Source organism: Prionailurus bengalensis, chromosome E1 (assembly GCF_016509475.1).
Source record: "Prionailurus bengalensis isolate Pbe53 chromosome E1, Fcat_Pben_1.1_paternal_pri, whole genome shotgun sequence".
NCBI lineage: Eukaryota > Metazoa > Chordata > Mammalia > Carnivora > Felidae > Prionailurus > Prionailurus bengalensis.
In genome coordinates, this window is record NC_057347.1 from 59,777,645 (window position 1) to 59,789,797 (window position 12,153).

Here is a 12,153-nt window from a genome sequence, read left to right on the forward strand (position 1 = left end):
CCGCCACGCATAGTTTTTCTCCTTTTCCGGAGACTGCGTGGTCTGCCCGCCCCCCCCACCCCCCCCACCCCCCCACCCCCCCCCACCGCACCGGGGGCCTCCCGCCAGCAGAAGCGCTTTCCCGCCACTGCTGCTTCTCCATCCCTGGAAGGCCCAGTGCTCAGGCCTCCTGAGGGCGACCCTTGTGAAGGGCCCAGCGAAGGGCCCAGCGGGACAGAGTGGGGGTGGGGAGCTGCACGCTGGGGACCAGGGACGGCCAAGCAAACGCCAGGTGCTGGGGTGGCGGTCCCAGCACTGCTCTTTCCACACACTTGCGTGCCCACCGCCTCCGTCACTCCTCCCTCCTGCCCTGGAGCAGCCTCCAGGGTGGGGTCCGTGGGACGACCACCCACTCTCCCGGGCTCTGACTGGAGCACCCCACCGGCCCCTCTCCCTCCCCAGAGATGTCCTCGGTTCTCCCCGGGAGGGACTCGCGTGTCCTGAAGGCCGGGTGGCCACTTCACCCCTGTGCTGGGGACTCCCTACTGGCCCCCAGGACCACGGAGAGGCCAATGTGGGGTTCACCCAAGCATACCTGGGGGAGGCCCAGAAATCCCAGTCAAAGCTGCCACCCAACTGAGGAAGAGGGCAAGCAGAAATAAAACACAGCTGAAGCCAAGGCAGCTTGACAAACAGTGGACATGTCTTGCAGCGGGGGTGCCTCAAAGACCCCATGCGCACAGAAGAGCACCACGTCACAGTCCAAAGGAGGGTCACCCTCCCCAAATGCTAAGTGTGCCAGCACCAGAATGGGAATCAAGCTGGGCCGTTGCCCAGGCTGAGGGAGGCAGCTGGGGGGGGCTGCAGCCCACCCCGAGGGACCCTGCAAACAATGCATAGTGCCCGGTGCCGAGTGCGGCCTCGGATGGGAGAATCTCCCGGGGGAGTGCTCCAGCCCCTGCGAGCGTCCTCCCAGCCGGTGAGCTCAGCGGCTGCAGAGAAGCAGGGCTGACGGGCCCACAGGTGGACGAAAGGGTCTGTGGGTGGGTGAGTGGGCAGCCCACCCTACGTCACACCCAGAAACTTTCTCCGGGGCCTGGGCAGGCCACGAGGCAATGCCACCGTTCTGGAGTCCAGCCCCGTTTCCGGGCGGAGGGGACTTCGCCGATCCAGCTTCCAGTGCTCCAGGGCAGAGACCGCCCAGCAGGACCAGGTGCAGCGGGGGCGAAAGGAAGCTGTCGAAGGGAAAGGTGGGACCTGGGGCGTCTCGGGCCGGCTGGGGCCAGGCAGGCGGGGAACAGGAACAGGGCCCAGTGCCCCGCAGGGCAGACCCCAGAGACCTGGCACTTCACACCCCACCTCCTCCGGGCACACCCCCCCAGCAGCCAGGAGCCCTGCGTCCAGTATGCACCCCTCCCCCACATCTAGAGAAAGGGTCGGGGCTGGAAGCGGTCCTTTCTCCATTGGAGACCCAAGGCCCCCGAGCTGTGGGAGGTCCGAGGAAGGCCCAGAAGGGGTGGGGCTCACCTGGAGGGACATCACACCAGGAGGAGGCTGGGGCTGCGCAGCTGCCGGTACACCTGCAGGAGCCGCTCCACCGTGGCCCGTGAACTGGCCTCATCATCTGTGCTCAGGCGGTCCCGCAGGGTCTGCACCTCCCGCAGCAGAGTCTGCGGGGTGGGGAGGGGGGAAGGGGCAGCACTCAGACTCCCCACCTCCCTGCTGGGCACGGCCCGGCCCCTCTGGGGGAGGCCCATCCTACTTGGGAGGACCGGCCCCACTCCCCGGGTGGCGGGAGGAGCCCCTGTCCCGACCCTCAACCCTCGGGCTGTGAGTCCTGGCAGGCTCCACTGTGCTGGGGACACCTGAGGCCCTGTGCATGTCCCCAGAGGAGCCCAGCCAGGTCCCGCACTTGCTGGCCAGGCTTGGGGGGAGGCCCAGATGAGGGACCTCACCTCGTGGTTGACCTGGATCTGGTGGAGATACTGAACACGGAGGTCGGGTGGGCTGGAGCTGTGGGCGGCCTGTTCCACAACCATCCTCTGGTGGGGGGACAAGGGGCAGGTGGTTGGAGAGGACACTTCCCACCTCCCATCTGGAGGGGGTGCCTGGGGCCCCATCACCTCCGAGGGCCCCGCTGCATGGTCTGCTGCGGCCCCAGCAGGTTACTTGGAAGGAACGTCCTTCTCGCTCCCCGTTCCTCTGCTGCCCACTCCCTCCCTCGTCCTGACAGAGCCCTTCTCTCCTCCTTGGTGTCAGGACTGGCGCCAGCTGCTGCCCTCGCGGGGGCCACCCGACCTGCCCCATTTGCTTTCTGGGGAAACCCAGGCAGCTCCTGGGAGCTCAGATCCAAGCCCCCAGACAGGCTCGGGCTCGGGCGGCGAGGCCCCACCAGCCTCTGCGGCAGCCGCTGCAGGAAGACCATGTGGCGGGGGGGAGGGGGGGGCGACCGTTACGTGGAGCACGGTGTCGGCTGACAGGACAGACCGTGGCCTGCAGTCCGCCTGAACGTTCCTATCAAGGGAGCGTCTGCAGCTCCCTGTTAGGAGCCAAACCTGCCCCCAGATCCATACGTGGAAGCTGCCCCCAGCAGCTCAGCACATGACTGTCCTCCGAGCTGGGGTCTTTGCCAACGAACAAGGGAAGAGGAGGCCACGTGGGTGGGCCCTAAACCGACGTGAGCGGCGTCCTTGTAAGAAGCGTGCAGACGTGCACAGAGGACAGCCGCGGAAAGACACAGGAGAACACGGCTGTCTGTGCACCACGGAGAGGCCTCAGCCTCCGGCACGCAATTCCTGCCGTTCGTGACCAGGCTGTGGTTGTCGTGGCACCTGGACACGAACGTCCCCTCCCTGCCAGTGGTCGGGTCAGCACGCTCCTTCCCGAGTGCCACGTTAAGCGTCAACCTCCTGGCTGCCGTGCTCGGCATGTCTGGAGACGGCCTGGCAGGAGCGAGAGGACGGTCGAAGAGGCCCCTCTCTGGGCACAGGGAACAAGAACCAATCCGGGGGCTGGTGTCCCCACCAGGCCCACATCCCTCTGACAGCTCGACACACTCAGGACTAGATCCCTGAACCACATGTGCCACGGTGGGCACATGTGCCATCAGTGTTGCGTGGGGGGACCGCTGGGGTCACAGGCTCCTGAGTAGCGCCCACCTGCCTGGGCTGGTGAGGGCTCCAGGCTCCCCAGGGTGCACTGGAGAGTCTAGACCACCACCACTCAGGTCCTCGTCAAAGCCTAAACGCCAAGACCGCGGGTTCTCCGATTCCCAGGTCTGGGATGGGGCCTGGGAACGTGCTCTGGTAAGTTCCAGGGGGAGGCTGGTTCCCGAGCCATACCGCAGAGCTGTCACCATCGGCCGACGGTTACCACCGCAGACCCCTCTATGACTGTCAAGGCCTCGTTCAGAACAGGTGGGAGGAGATAGGCCGGCCAACCTCGGAGCCAGAGCTCTGTCCCGCCAAGGGCACCAGGTGGCAGGTTTCATCTGGAACCCGAGGACAGCAATATGACAGCTCATCCCATGCCAGGTGGCAAAACGGGCCCCAAAGGCGTGTGAGAGGTTGGCCGTCACTCCTGCTTTCTTGGCAGAGATGTGGAAGCTCAGAGTGTAGGCACCTTATCCCAGGACCCACGTTCGGGGCATCTCGCCAGGGCACGGCCTCTCGGCACAGCCAGGCAAGTTGGGAGGCCTGCACGTGAGCGTGACAGGTAGCACACGGACCGTCCTCTTTTGACGCAGTGCCCACGTGGGTTCGTGGACGCGCTGGGGGGCCGCCGGCACACCAGATGGCGGTGCGTTACTGAAGTGCCATCAGCAAAGCTGCCCTACTCACCCCTCAGCTGCCCACAGCTCACCTGCACGACACAAACACGCACAAGCAAAGAGGATGGAGGATCGTCCTGCAACACCCACGCAGGCAGCCACGGTCCGCCACAGTCCCCTGTTCCCACCACCGCACTCCGACCTCCTGAGCAGGCCCGTGTACCTGCAGACGCCCAATGACAGCATGGTGTGCCTGGCACAGATTGGCCAGGGAGGAGCTCTCCACTTGGATCTCCACGGCCTGCATGGGCCCTGCCGCGCACAGGTGGGTCACCGTCACCTGCAAAGCACGAGGAGTCTCGCTGTCCACGCACCGCCCTGCCCCACCCCGAGGGCAACTCTCAGAGGGCCCCAACTCCCGAGTCTGGGCCGCCCCTCCGCAGCCTGGAAGCGGAGAGGTGCGGGAGGGCTCCCGGGCCTGGGCCTCCCCACCTGCTAACTTGTACCTGAGAGCCCGCCACCTGCACCCGACCAGCAGCATCCCGTTGGGAACTGCCGTCCAGAAGGCGTCCCGCTCCCGTGGGACGGACACGCACGGCTCCCGTGGGACGGACTACGGCCACGGCACTCACTCTACAACGCAGTGACTCTGTGCCCACTCCACCGTGGACAGCCCACACCGGGCATCCCGGGTCACCCGGCAGCAAGGTCAGGGTTTCAGAAGTGAAACTGGGAGGGGGCTGGGTGCCCAAAGTCAGCCAAGTGCCCCCAGGAAGTTCTGGGCGCACCGAGCTCAGGGTGAAGCCCCGGCACAGCACGGGCAGGCCGGAGGCCAGGACGCGCTGCCTCGCTCCCCACGCAGGACCCAACGGCCCAGGGGCGGAGCCACTGTCCTGGAAGTTCTTCCTTCCGCAGCCTGGGGATGTGCTGGGGTTGCGAGTGCTCACCAGGTCGACTACCCGGCCCTTCCCACCACCTGGGGAGCCACCGTCAGGGCTCGGAATCGGCCCAGGGATGCGCCAACCCAGGCACGCTGATCTGGCCTGAAAGGCTGTGCAGCGGGCGGCCCACCACCTCAGGGACAGGTGTCTTGGCCGCCTGGGCCACTCTGTGAGCCTCCAACGCTGGATTGTGAGAGTCTGCTGGACGCGACCCCAGGCCTGCCACCGGGAGCATCTTGGGAGGGAAGGGGTGTGCGAGAAGCGTGCTGGCAGTTGGTTCCGGGGTCTCAGCGCCCCTGTAGGGCAGGGGTTTGGTGGTTCAGGGCCTGGGGTCAGTGGGGTCCCGGAGTACACACTGTCGCCAAGCAACGCTGGGGCACCTGGCCACGAATTCCAGCAGTGCGTGGGCCCGTCCCCACAGGGGCCTGAAACGCGAGGTCCACGCTGCCACTGGCCCCGCGAAGGCTGTTCCGGCACAAGCGTGCGTCGGGCGGTGCACGTCAGAAACCTCCGGAAGGTTGGGCCCAATACCCTGATTCCTCTCAAGCCCAGAGATGCCGTGGGCTCTCAGACGCCGCTCTGAAAACCACCACTATCGACACGACTTCCCCAGAGAGCTGACCCCTGGCTTGCCTCTCGGACGACAAGGTGGAGGTCAGTGCCGTCGGGGGCCACTCCCCGGACGGAGGACAGCAGTCGGGCCCTCACGACGTCCAGGGCGCTGTTCTCGGCCAGCAGCCACTGCAGGGTGGTACAGCCCAGGGACACGCCTGGTGGAGAGAGGCACCGCAGGGAGCTCGCACAGGTCCTGGAAGAGGAGGGAGCCCCGCGTCCACAGGCAGGAGCCAGGCCGTCAGCGACACCAACCTGGCTGACCGTCCCCCAGGGCGGCCCTCAGAAGCCCTGCTGACACCTTGATGGTGGCCACCGACGGGGGCGGGAACTTGGCCCGCAGGGAGGCAGGTCCGGCCGGCTCGCTGCCCGGCCCGAGGCGCGCTCCCAAGAAGGTGTCCACAGGGTCGCCAGCGGGGCTGCGCGGGCTGGGGGCCTGCGTGGGGGGCGCGGCCAGGCCAGGAAAGCGCAGGCACTGCAGCACGTCCACGGTGTGCTCGCTCAGGGGCAGGCAGACGCCGTCTTGCTCGGGCAACATGTCGGGGGGGCACCCTTCCAAGGAGTGGTCCTCGGAAGAGTCTGGGGGGGCGAGGGCCCCACCCACAACCTCCCTGAGGCTGTAGTGGAGCGCACAGGACACCGTCACGGGCAGGTCCGGCGCGCCGTCCTCACCGGGACCCAGGGGCAGCGTCACCTCCCGCCGGTCGCCGGGGCCCAGCCGGTCCACGGGGATGGTGTAGGTGGTGGCCGAGCCGGCCGAGTCTGGGTCTGAGGCGCGGGAGCAGGGACGCACCTGCACACACCAAGTCCAGCCCCGGTCCAGACCGAAGCCGCTGCCGTTCTGCAGCCGGCAGGTGGCCGTCAGCACGTCCTGCAGCTGCGCGCGGCTCCAGGCGGTGGCAGTGGTACACGAGATGGGCCTGGGGCCCTCGCGGCTCGCTAGCAGGACGCAGCTCACGTTCATGGCTTCATTGAGGCACACGAGGGCCCGGTTGCGCCGGTCAACCGCCTTCTTCAGAGAAGACACCCTGGAAAGAACGAACACGGCACCTTGGGGACGGGCGAGGAAGCACGGGGGTGGGTGCCGCATCCCCTCCTCCCAGGCCTGGAAGACACCAGGACCCGGCCGGCCCCGTGACGTGCGTCCAGAGAGGAGCGAGGGCCTGCCTCGGGGTGGCTCGCCGGCCCCACCCCTACCGGAGCCCTTTTGAAGGTGCCCCCAGCTGTCTAACTGAAGCCCGGCTCTCGGGCAGCAGGGCCACAGGGGACAGAGGCTGAAGCTGACGGAACGCCACTCGGCGGGCCTGGCCTAGTCCACCAGGCTCATGGCCACAGCCAACCTCGTCGGGGCCACGTGGGCCAGGTGGTGCCACAGCAGGGCTGGCCTCTCCGCTGCGTTCCCGGCCACGTCCTGAGCTGGCCCCTCTGCTCCTCCGCAGCAGTGCTGTGACAGCCCAAGGGACGGCAGGCACTATGGAACGGCCTTAAGTGACAGGGCCCGGAGCCTACAGACTGTCACCCCGGGCCACACAGAAAGGCGGGTCAGAGGATGAAGCCGCTGGGGCCTTTGTTGAGACGGGGGGGCTGAGACCTCCGAGGAGAGGGGACCCCTGGGGGAGAGCTGAGGCGTCGGCACAGAGAGTCTCCCCGATGGCAGGGAAGATGCGCGAGCAGGGCCCAGGACGCGGCGGACGTCCCTCCCGACCTCCGGGATGGGACACGACGTGGCATCTGGGGCTCTCACTGGGGTCAGGGGCAAAGCGACAGGCCTGGCCCGAACCGCCACCGCCACCCAGGATGTCGTCCCCCCCGAAGGATACCAACCCCCAAGGACACGGCACTGGCCTCCACCCGGGCGACAGGCAGCTCAGCCGCTCACCTCTCAGAGACGGTGCCGATTCCAGAGAGCAGCTCCTTAATTTTCTGGCCAGTGTTCACCACTGTCGCTCTGGCGGGGCAGGGCGCCTCGGAGCTCAGGTCCAGGCTACAGGTCATCAGGCGGCCCCTGGCAGACAGGGCCAGGAGCCTGGTGCCACCTGAGGATGGGCACCCACGGGGCCTGGTCAACAGGCGAGAAGGGGCAAATGGCTGGAGGCACGGGACAAACGTGGCCAGAAGCCAGGACCCAGGCGAGAGAGGGGGTCCTGGCGACGGCCCTGAAGAGATGCCGGATGACCAAAGGGCCCTGGACGTGGGCCGGGGGGCGGACCCACTGCCCACATCCACCTCACGCATGTGGCATGCGGGCCATCAAGTCAGCCCGGTGCGGCTCTACCTTCGACGGGCCACACACGGCAGAGATGCCTCCAGACCGAAGGGTGCCGCACAAGCCCCTCGTCCTCACTCTGCACTCGCAGGGGCCTCCCCAGAAGCCTGCTCTCTCTAGCACCTGTTCCGTCCCCTCCCGCACCCCCGGGCTCCTGGGGAGCCTCCAGGAGACAGGCTCCACCTCCTGCGACTTGGCCACTGGTCCCCCAAGCCCAATGCCGCGGAGGACCCGAGCCCCGGCCCGGGCTGCAGCAGCCAGAAGAGCGAGGCACAGAGCACGCCCAGGCCCAGCCGCTGCTGGGCGCAGCCATCCACACGACCCTCTCCCTGCGGTACGGACACTGGTGAGTACCGTCCACACTGGCGTCACGGGCTTCGTGCACCATGTTAACAAGAGCGCACACTTCGCTAACCGTGGCGCCGGGCCGACACGGCAAAAAACCCTCTGCGGCTCTATCTGGGGAAAACACAGGGGCAGAGTTCCAGGATGCCACCCGCACCGGGGCACAGGAGGCTGGCCAGCAGGACACACGGGAAGCAGGGCAGGCGCCTCCCACCTTCAAAAAACACCACCTGCCCCTCCTTGGACCACCCACCGCAGGAGACCCGTAGGTCACCCAGGTGCAGACCCCACCCGGGGCGAGCGGCCGGCTGCCGCCGCGGCCCCCACAGGCCACACACGACCAGACACCCCGTGACCCAAAGGAAAACAAGTACCGACCCCCAGGCTACTCCAGGCAAGGAAACACCTGCCTGTCAGGTTTACGAAAGGCGCGAAGGAGACGGAGAGGGGAGGACGGGCCAGGTCGCAGGAGAGAAGACAGCCACACGGAAAATTCCACCCCCCGCCACGACAGGCTCCGGTTTTCCAGGTTTAAACAGCGGCTCGTACCTTCAGGCACCTCGGACAACACGGAGAGCGTGACGACGCTGCACACGCTTAAGCTGGCTGGACACAGCAGAGAGGGCAGGCTTCCCGGGCCCCTGTCAGGCTGCACGGGGTCCTGGGGGGCACCTCCCCGAGCCAGGTCCACGACACAGAGGTCCGAGGGGGTGCTGTGGTACACACGGCTGCCTCCGCCACAGGCTGCACACAGCACAGGCCCTGGGAGCCGGTACTCCTGCAGCTCCGGCACCAGATCCCCCGCCTCGTCCCAGCTGGCCTTGACGGCCAGCACCCGGCCGTGGCGACCCAGCGCCACTAGGCAGTCTGGGTGTGTGTCCTCCACGTTCTCGCCCGAGGACTCTGTCCTCAACGCTCCGATGGAAACGACGGGTTCCTCCAGGTGATGGAGAATCTTGACAAGGGCCTTTGGGTCACCAGGGGCCAACCTGGAGGTGACCAGAGTCTTCAAGACCACACAGCAGAGCTGGCCATCAGGGAGACCACAGAGGATCACAGGTGATTCCAAGAGGGAGGCGTCAACTCCAAAGAGCAGCCCGAAGAGGGCCCGTTCCAGCGTGAAGCCCCCAGAGCCCGGCATACGGCCACACAGCCCGCTGCAGCCCGGTGGTGACACACAGCACAGCACTGGGAGGAAGTGGGGGGCTGTGGGCTCCCCAAGGCTCCCAGCCAGAGGGCTGGAAGTGGACAACTCCACCTCGCCGATCTGGCCTGGGGGCCTGGCGTCCTCCCCTGGACGGTGACACCGGAACAGCTGTACCTTCCACTGGGCAGGGCCCTGTGCCAGGGTGACCAGTATGTCGTCGAGCACAACGAAAGCACACAGTGTGGCGTCAGGGAGGATGCAGGCATCTGGGTCCACGGGGATCACGGGGCAAGGGGGCTCGCCGTCCTCACTGTCCTCATCATCCTTGTCGCTGTCATCCCCGTCATCTTGGCTCACAGACCTTCAAGAACCAGCGGACTGTTGGTCAGAACGTTCATAAGCTCTCTTCCCAACAAACCGCCAGCGAGCACACGGGGCACAGAGTCTCCACGGGGAGTGGCCTTGGTGAGGGGGTTACAGCCCCTCAGCAGTGGGCGGAAGGCCCCCCAGGGAGCGGCTGGTCTGCCCCACTGCCTCCCACCTGCCCGCGGACTGTTCTGACCAGTCACCCAGGGACACATGCGACGGGATGTATCCAGGCTTCCAGAAACGGGATGCCACAGGAAAATTCTCATCAGTGCAGAACCATAAGAGCCCCCGGGGCCCAGGCTCTGAATCGCAGCCCCCACCTTTTTAAGTCCTAAACCAGCAACGAGCAGCTGCCTGCGTCCAGCCTCTGCACTGGTACCTGGTTGAGGCCTAACTCCTCAACATCGGTCCCCCCCCCCAACTGACTCGGGGTTCAGGGTGCCTTGGCTGTGACTGCTAACCACAGGGGCCCACCTGAAAAGTGTGTCACAGCAGAGGGGACAGGGTCCCACCTCAGGCTGCACACTCTACAGCCTAGACCTCATTTAGTAAGGGTTCTCCTCCAGCAGGAGCCTGCTAGAGAATGTAGACGCTGGGGGCTGGGGGCACCCAAGACTTCAGAGCCGGCCCCGGCGCCCAGCAGCCCTACAGGGCTGGTGGGTGCTCACTCTGAACCTAATCCAGGGGGCAAGCAGAAGGTACAGGTCGCAGCAGGCACAGAAGCGTGTTTCAGAAGACAGGGTAGGGAGGCCACGGTCCCAGACAACCACAGTCCACCTGCGACCATGTCAGCCTCCGCCATGAGGGCTGCCCAGTGACCCCTCTTCACCTGCTCGCCTGGTCCAACGACACGCAGTAGACGCCTTTCTGGGCGCACAACACGTAGAGCACCCCGCCGAGGGCCGAGAGCTCCAGGTGCCACACCCGACCAGGAAACCTGAAGACGGCCTGGACATCGGAGGGAAAGCGGCGTCAGGCCGGCCGAGAGAAGGACCGAGGGGAGGCGGAGAGCGGCACCCAGTCCTTACACAAGCTCCTCAAAAGCGCCGGCCCCTCCCAGAGAACCAGGACCCCCCACGTCCAAGTCTCCTCACCCTCGGAACCCTGTCCCCTCGCCCCGCTCCCTCGCCCCGGGTGGCCTGTCCTCCCCCGACCCCGGGCTCCAGACACCCGATACCTCCCCGCATTCCCGGTCCGGGACCCCCGCCAAACCCTCCGCCCGACAGCCCACCACCACTCCCCGCCCCTCCCGGGCCCGAGGTCCCCGCCCGGCGCTCACGGTCAGCAGATTCCCCTCCTGGTCGTAGACGTAGACGAGCTCGCTCCCGGTGGACACGAAGATCTCGGCGCCGCGGCACAGCACGCGGGGCTTGCCCGCCGCCAGGCCTCCGAGCGGGCAGCGGAAGCCCGCCAAGTACTGGACCCGCGGCGCGAAGCCGGCCATGGTGCCGGCGGAGGCTCGGGGGGCGGGGCGCTTTACGGCCGCCCACGTGGCGGCGCGACCTCCGCCGTAAAGCGGTCCGGACGGGGGCGGGGCGCGGGGGCAGGGCGGGGCCCGGGGGCGGGGGCGGGGGCGGCTCCGCGCCGGGTGCCGGGTCCCAGTTTGGGTGGCAGGCTGGGAGGCCCCGCCCCTGCGAGGAAACTAGTGGGCACAACGGCTTGGCAAAGGGCCCGCTTGTGTAAAGCCAAACGCGGGGAACCCCAGGGAATCCCGCCCGTGCGCCGCGCGGCCCCAGGCGCCCTCGAAGCGGGGAACGCCGCGGCACCTCCCACGCCCGTGCGGTGCCTCGGGGCTGGTCGGCCGGGACCGAAGTCGCGTCGCGCCACCCCTGTACGCCGTGGAGCCAGGCAGGGGCCAGCGTACCGCCTCCTCTGGGCAGACGGTCCACTCCTAATGCGATTTTGTGGGGTTCCGGGGAGCGGTTGGACTTCTTGGAGGAGTCCAGGGCTCCCGCAGCCCGGGCGTTCCAGGCCCGAGGACGGGTCACCTCCCTCTGAGCCCACCCCAACCCCAGGGTTTGAGCTAAACATGGACAGAGATGCCCCTCCCTCCGATCCTGGCCACGAGTTGTTCAGGGTGTGTATTAGTTTGGCTGGACAATGGGGGCAAAGGATCATGAAGAGGAGGGTATAGCTAACCAGAAATCGGTTTGGGGGTGAAGTGAAGCCAGGGCGAGACACCTCTCGTCTCCACCACCCTGGCTGCCCCTCTCTCTCCACATTCCCTGGGGCTTTGAAGTGCTCACCAGAGAAGAGCCAAGAGCTCTCCTCTGGATGAGTCAGGAGGCCCAGAGAGTCCCTGAAAGGTGCCTGCAGACGGGAAGGTCAAATACATGCCACTCCTTGCCAACGGGAGAATCTCCAAGGTCAGAGACCCAGGAGTGAGCGAGGCACCTGCGGGGTGCAGCCTAGCACAGTACGTTAACCGTTCCCCGGGCGTGGAAGTTAAACTGACATCACCGAGGCTGCCGTGTCTGCCAAAATGCACAACTGGTAGCGGTTCTAATTGGCTTTGCTGAGGCGGGCACCCCCCCCCCCGCCCCGCCCCGCCCCGGACAGCGGACAGCCACCGCTCCATGGTTTCTGGGTGCTGGGTTGAACACAACGTGAACGTGACCCTCGCAGTCTGTTGTTCGCCCTTTTTGACCCCAGGTGAAGTCTGGGCTGGAAAGAGATCATGGCCTGAGCTGAAGTTGGGACTGAGCCACCCAGGTGCCCCATAAGC

General features: G+C 66.7%; 1 protein-coding gene and 1 long non-coding RNA gene across 3 annotated transcripts in view; one reads left to right on the forward strand and one right to left on the reverse strand.

The window, feature by feature from the left end:
• LOC122485949 overlaps positions 1-736 on the forward strand; it is a 21,580-nt gene extending 20,844 nt beyond the window's left edge. Inside the window, exon 3 of the long non-coding RNA XR_006297988.1 lies at positions 723-736. This is a non-coding gene — a long non-coding RNA (uncharacterized LOC122485949). The remainder of the gene's footprint in view (positions 1-722) is intronic.
• FAAP100 (FA core complex associated protein 100) lies at positions 661-10,928 on the reverse strand. Of its 2 annotated transcripts, XM_043585365.1 has the most exons (10): positions 10,708-10,922; positions 10,258-10,376; positions 8,462-9,420; positions 7,181-7,337; positions 5,557-6,329; positions 5,323-5,459; positions 3,972-4,088; positions 1,935-2,021; positions 1,507-1,649; positions 661-1,214 (listed from the first exon to the last, which is right to left on the reverse strand). In XM_043585365.1, exons 1-9 carry the CDS (start codon positions 10,870-10,872, stop codon positions 1,518-1,520), a joined length of 2,646 nt encoding a protein of 881 aa, XP_043441300.1. In that variant the 5' UTR covers positions 10,873-10,922; the 3' UTR covers positions 661-1,214; positions 1,507-1,517. The 2 variants fall into 2 exon arrangements, 1 of the variants encoding a protein (XP_043441300.1); XR_006297985.1 differs by lacking the exon at positions 661-1,214 and having other exon boundaries at positions 1,615-1,649; positions 1,935-3,840; positions 10,708-10,928.
• Positions 10,929-12,153: the final 1,225 nt, after the last annotated feature.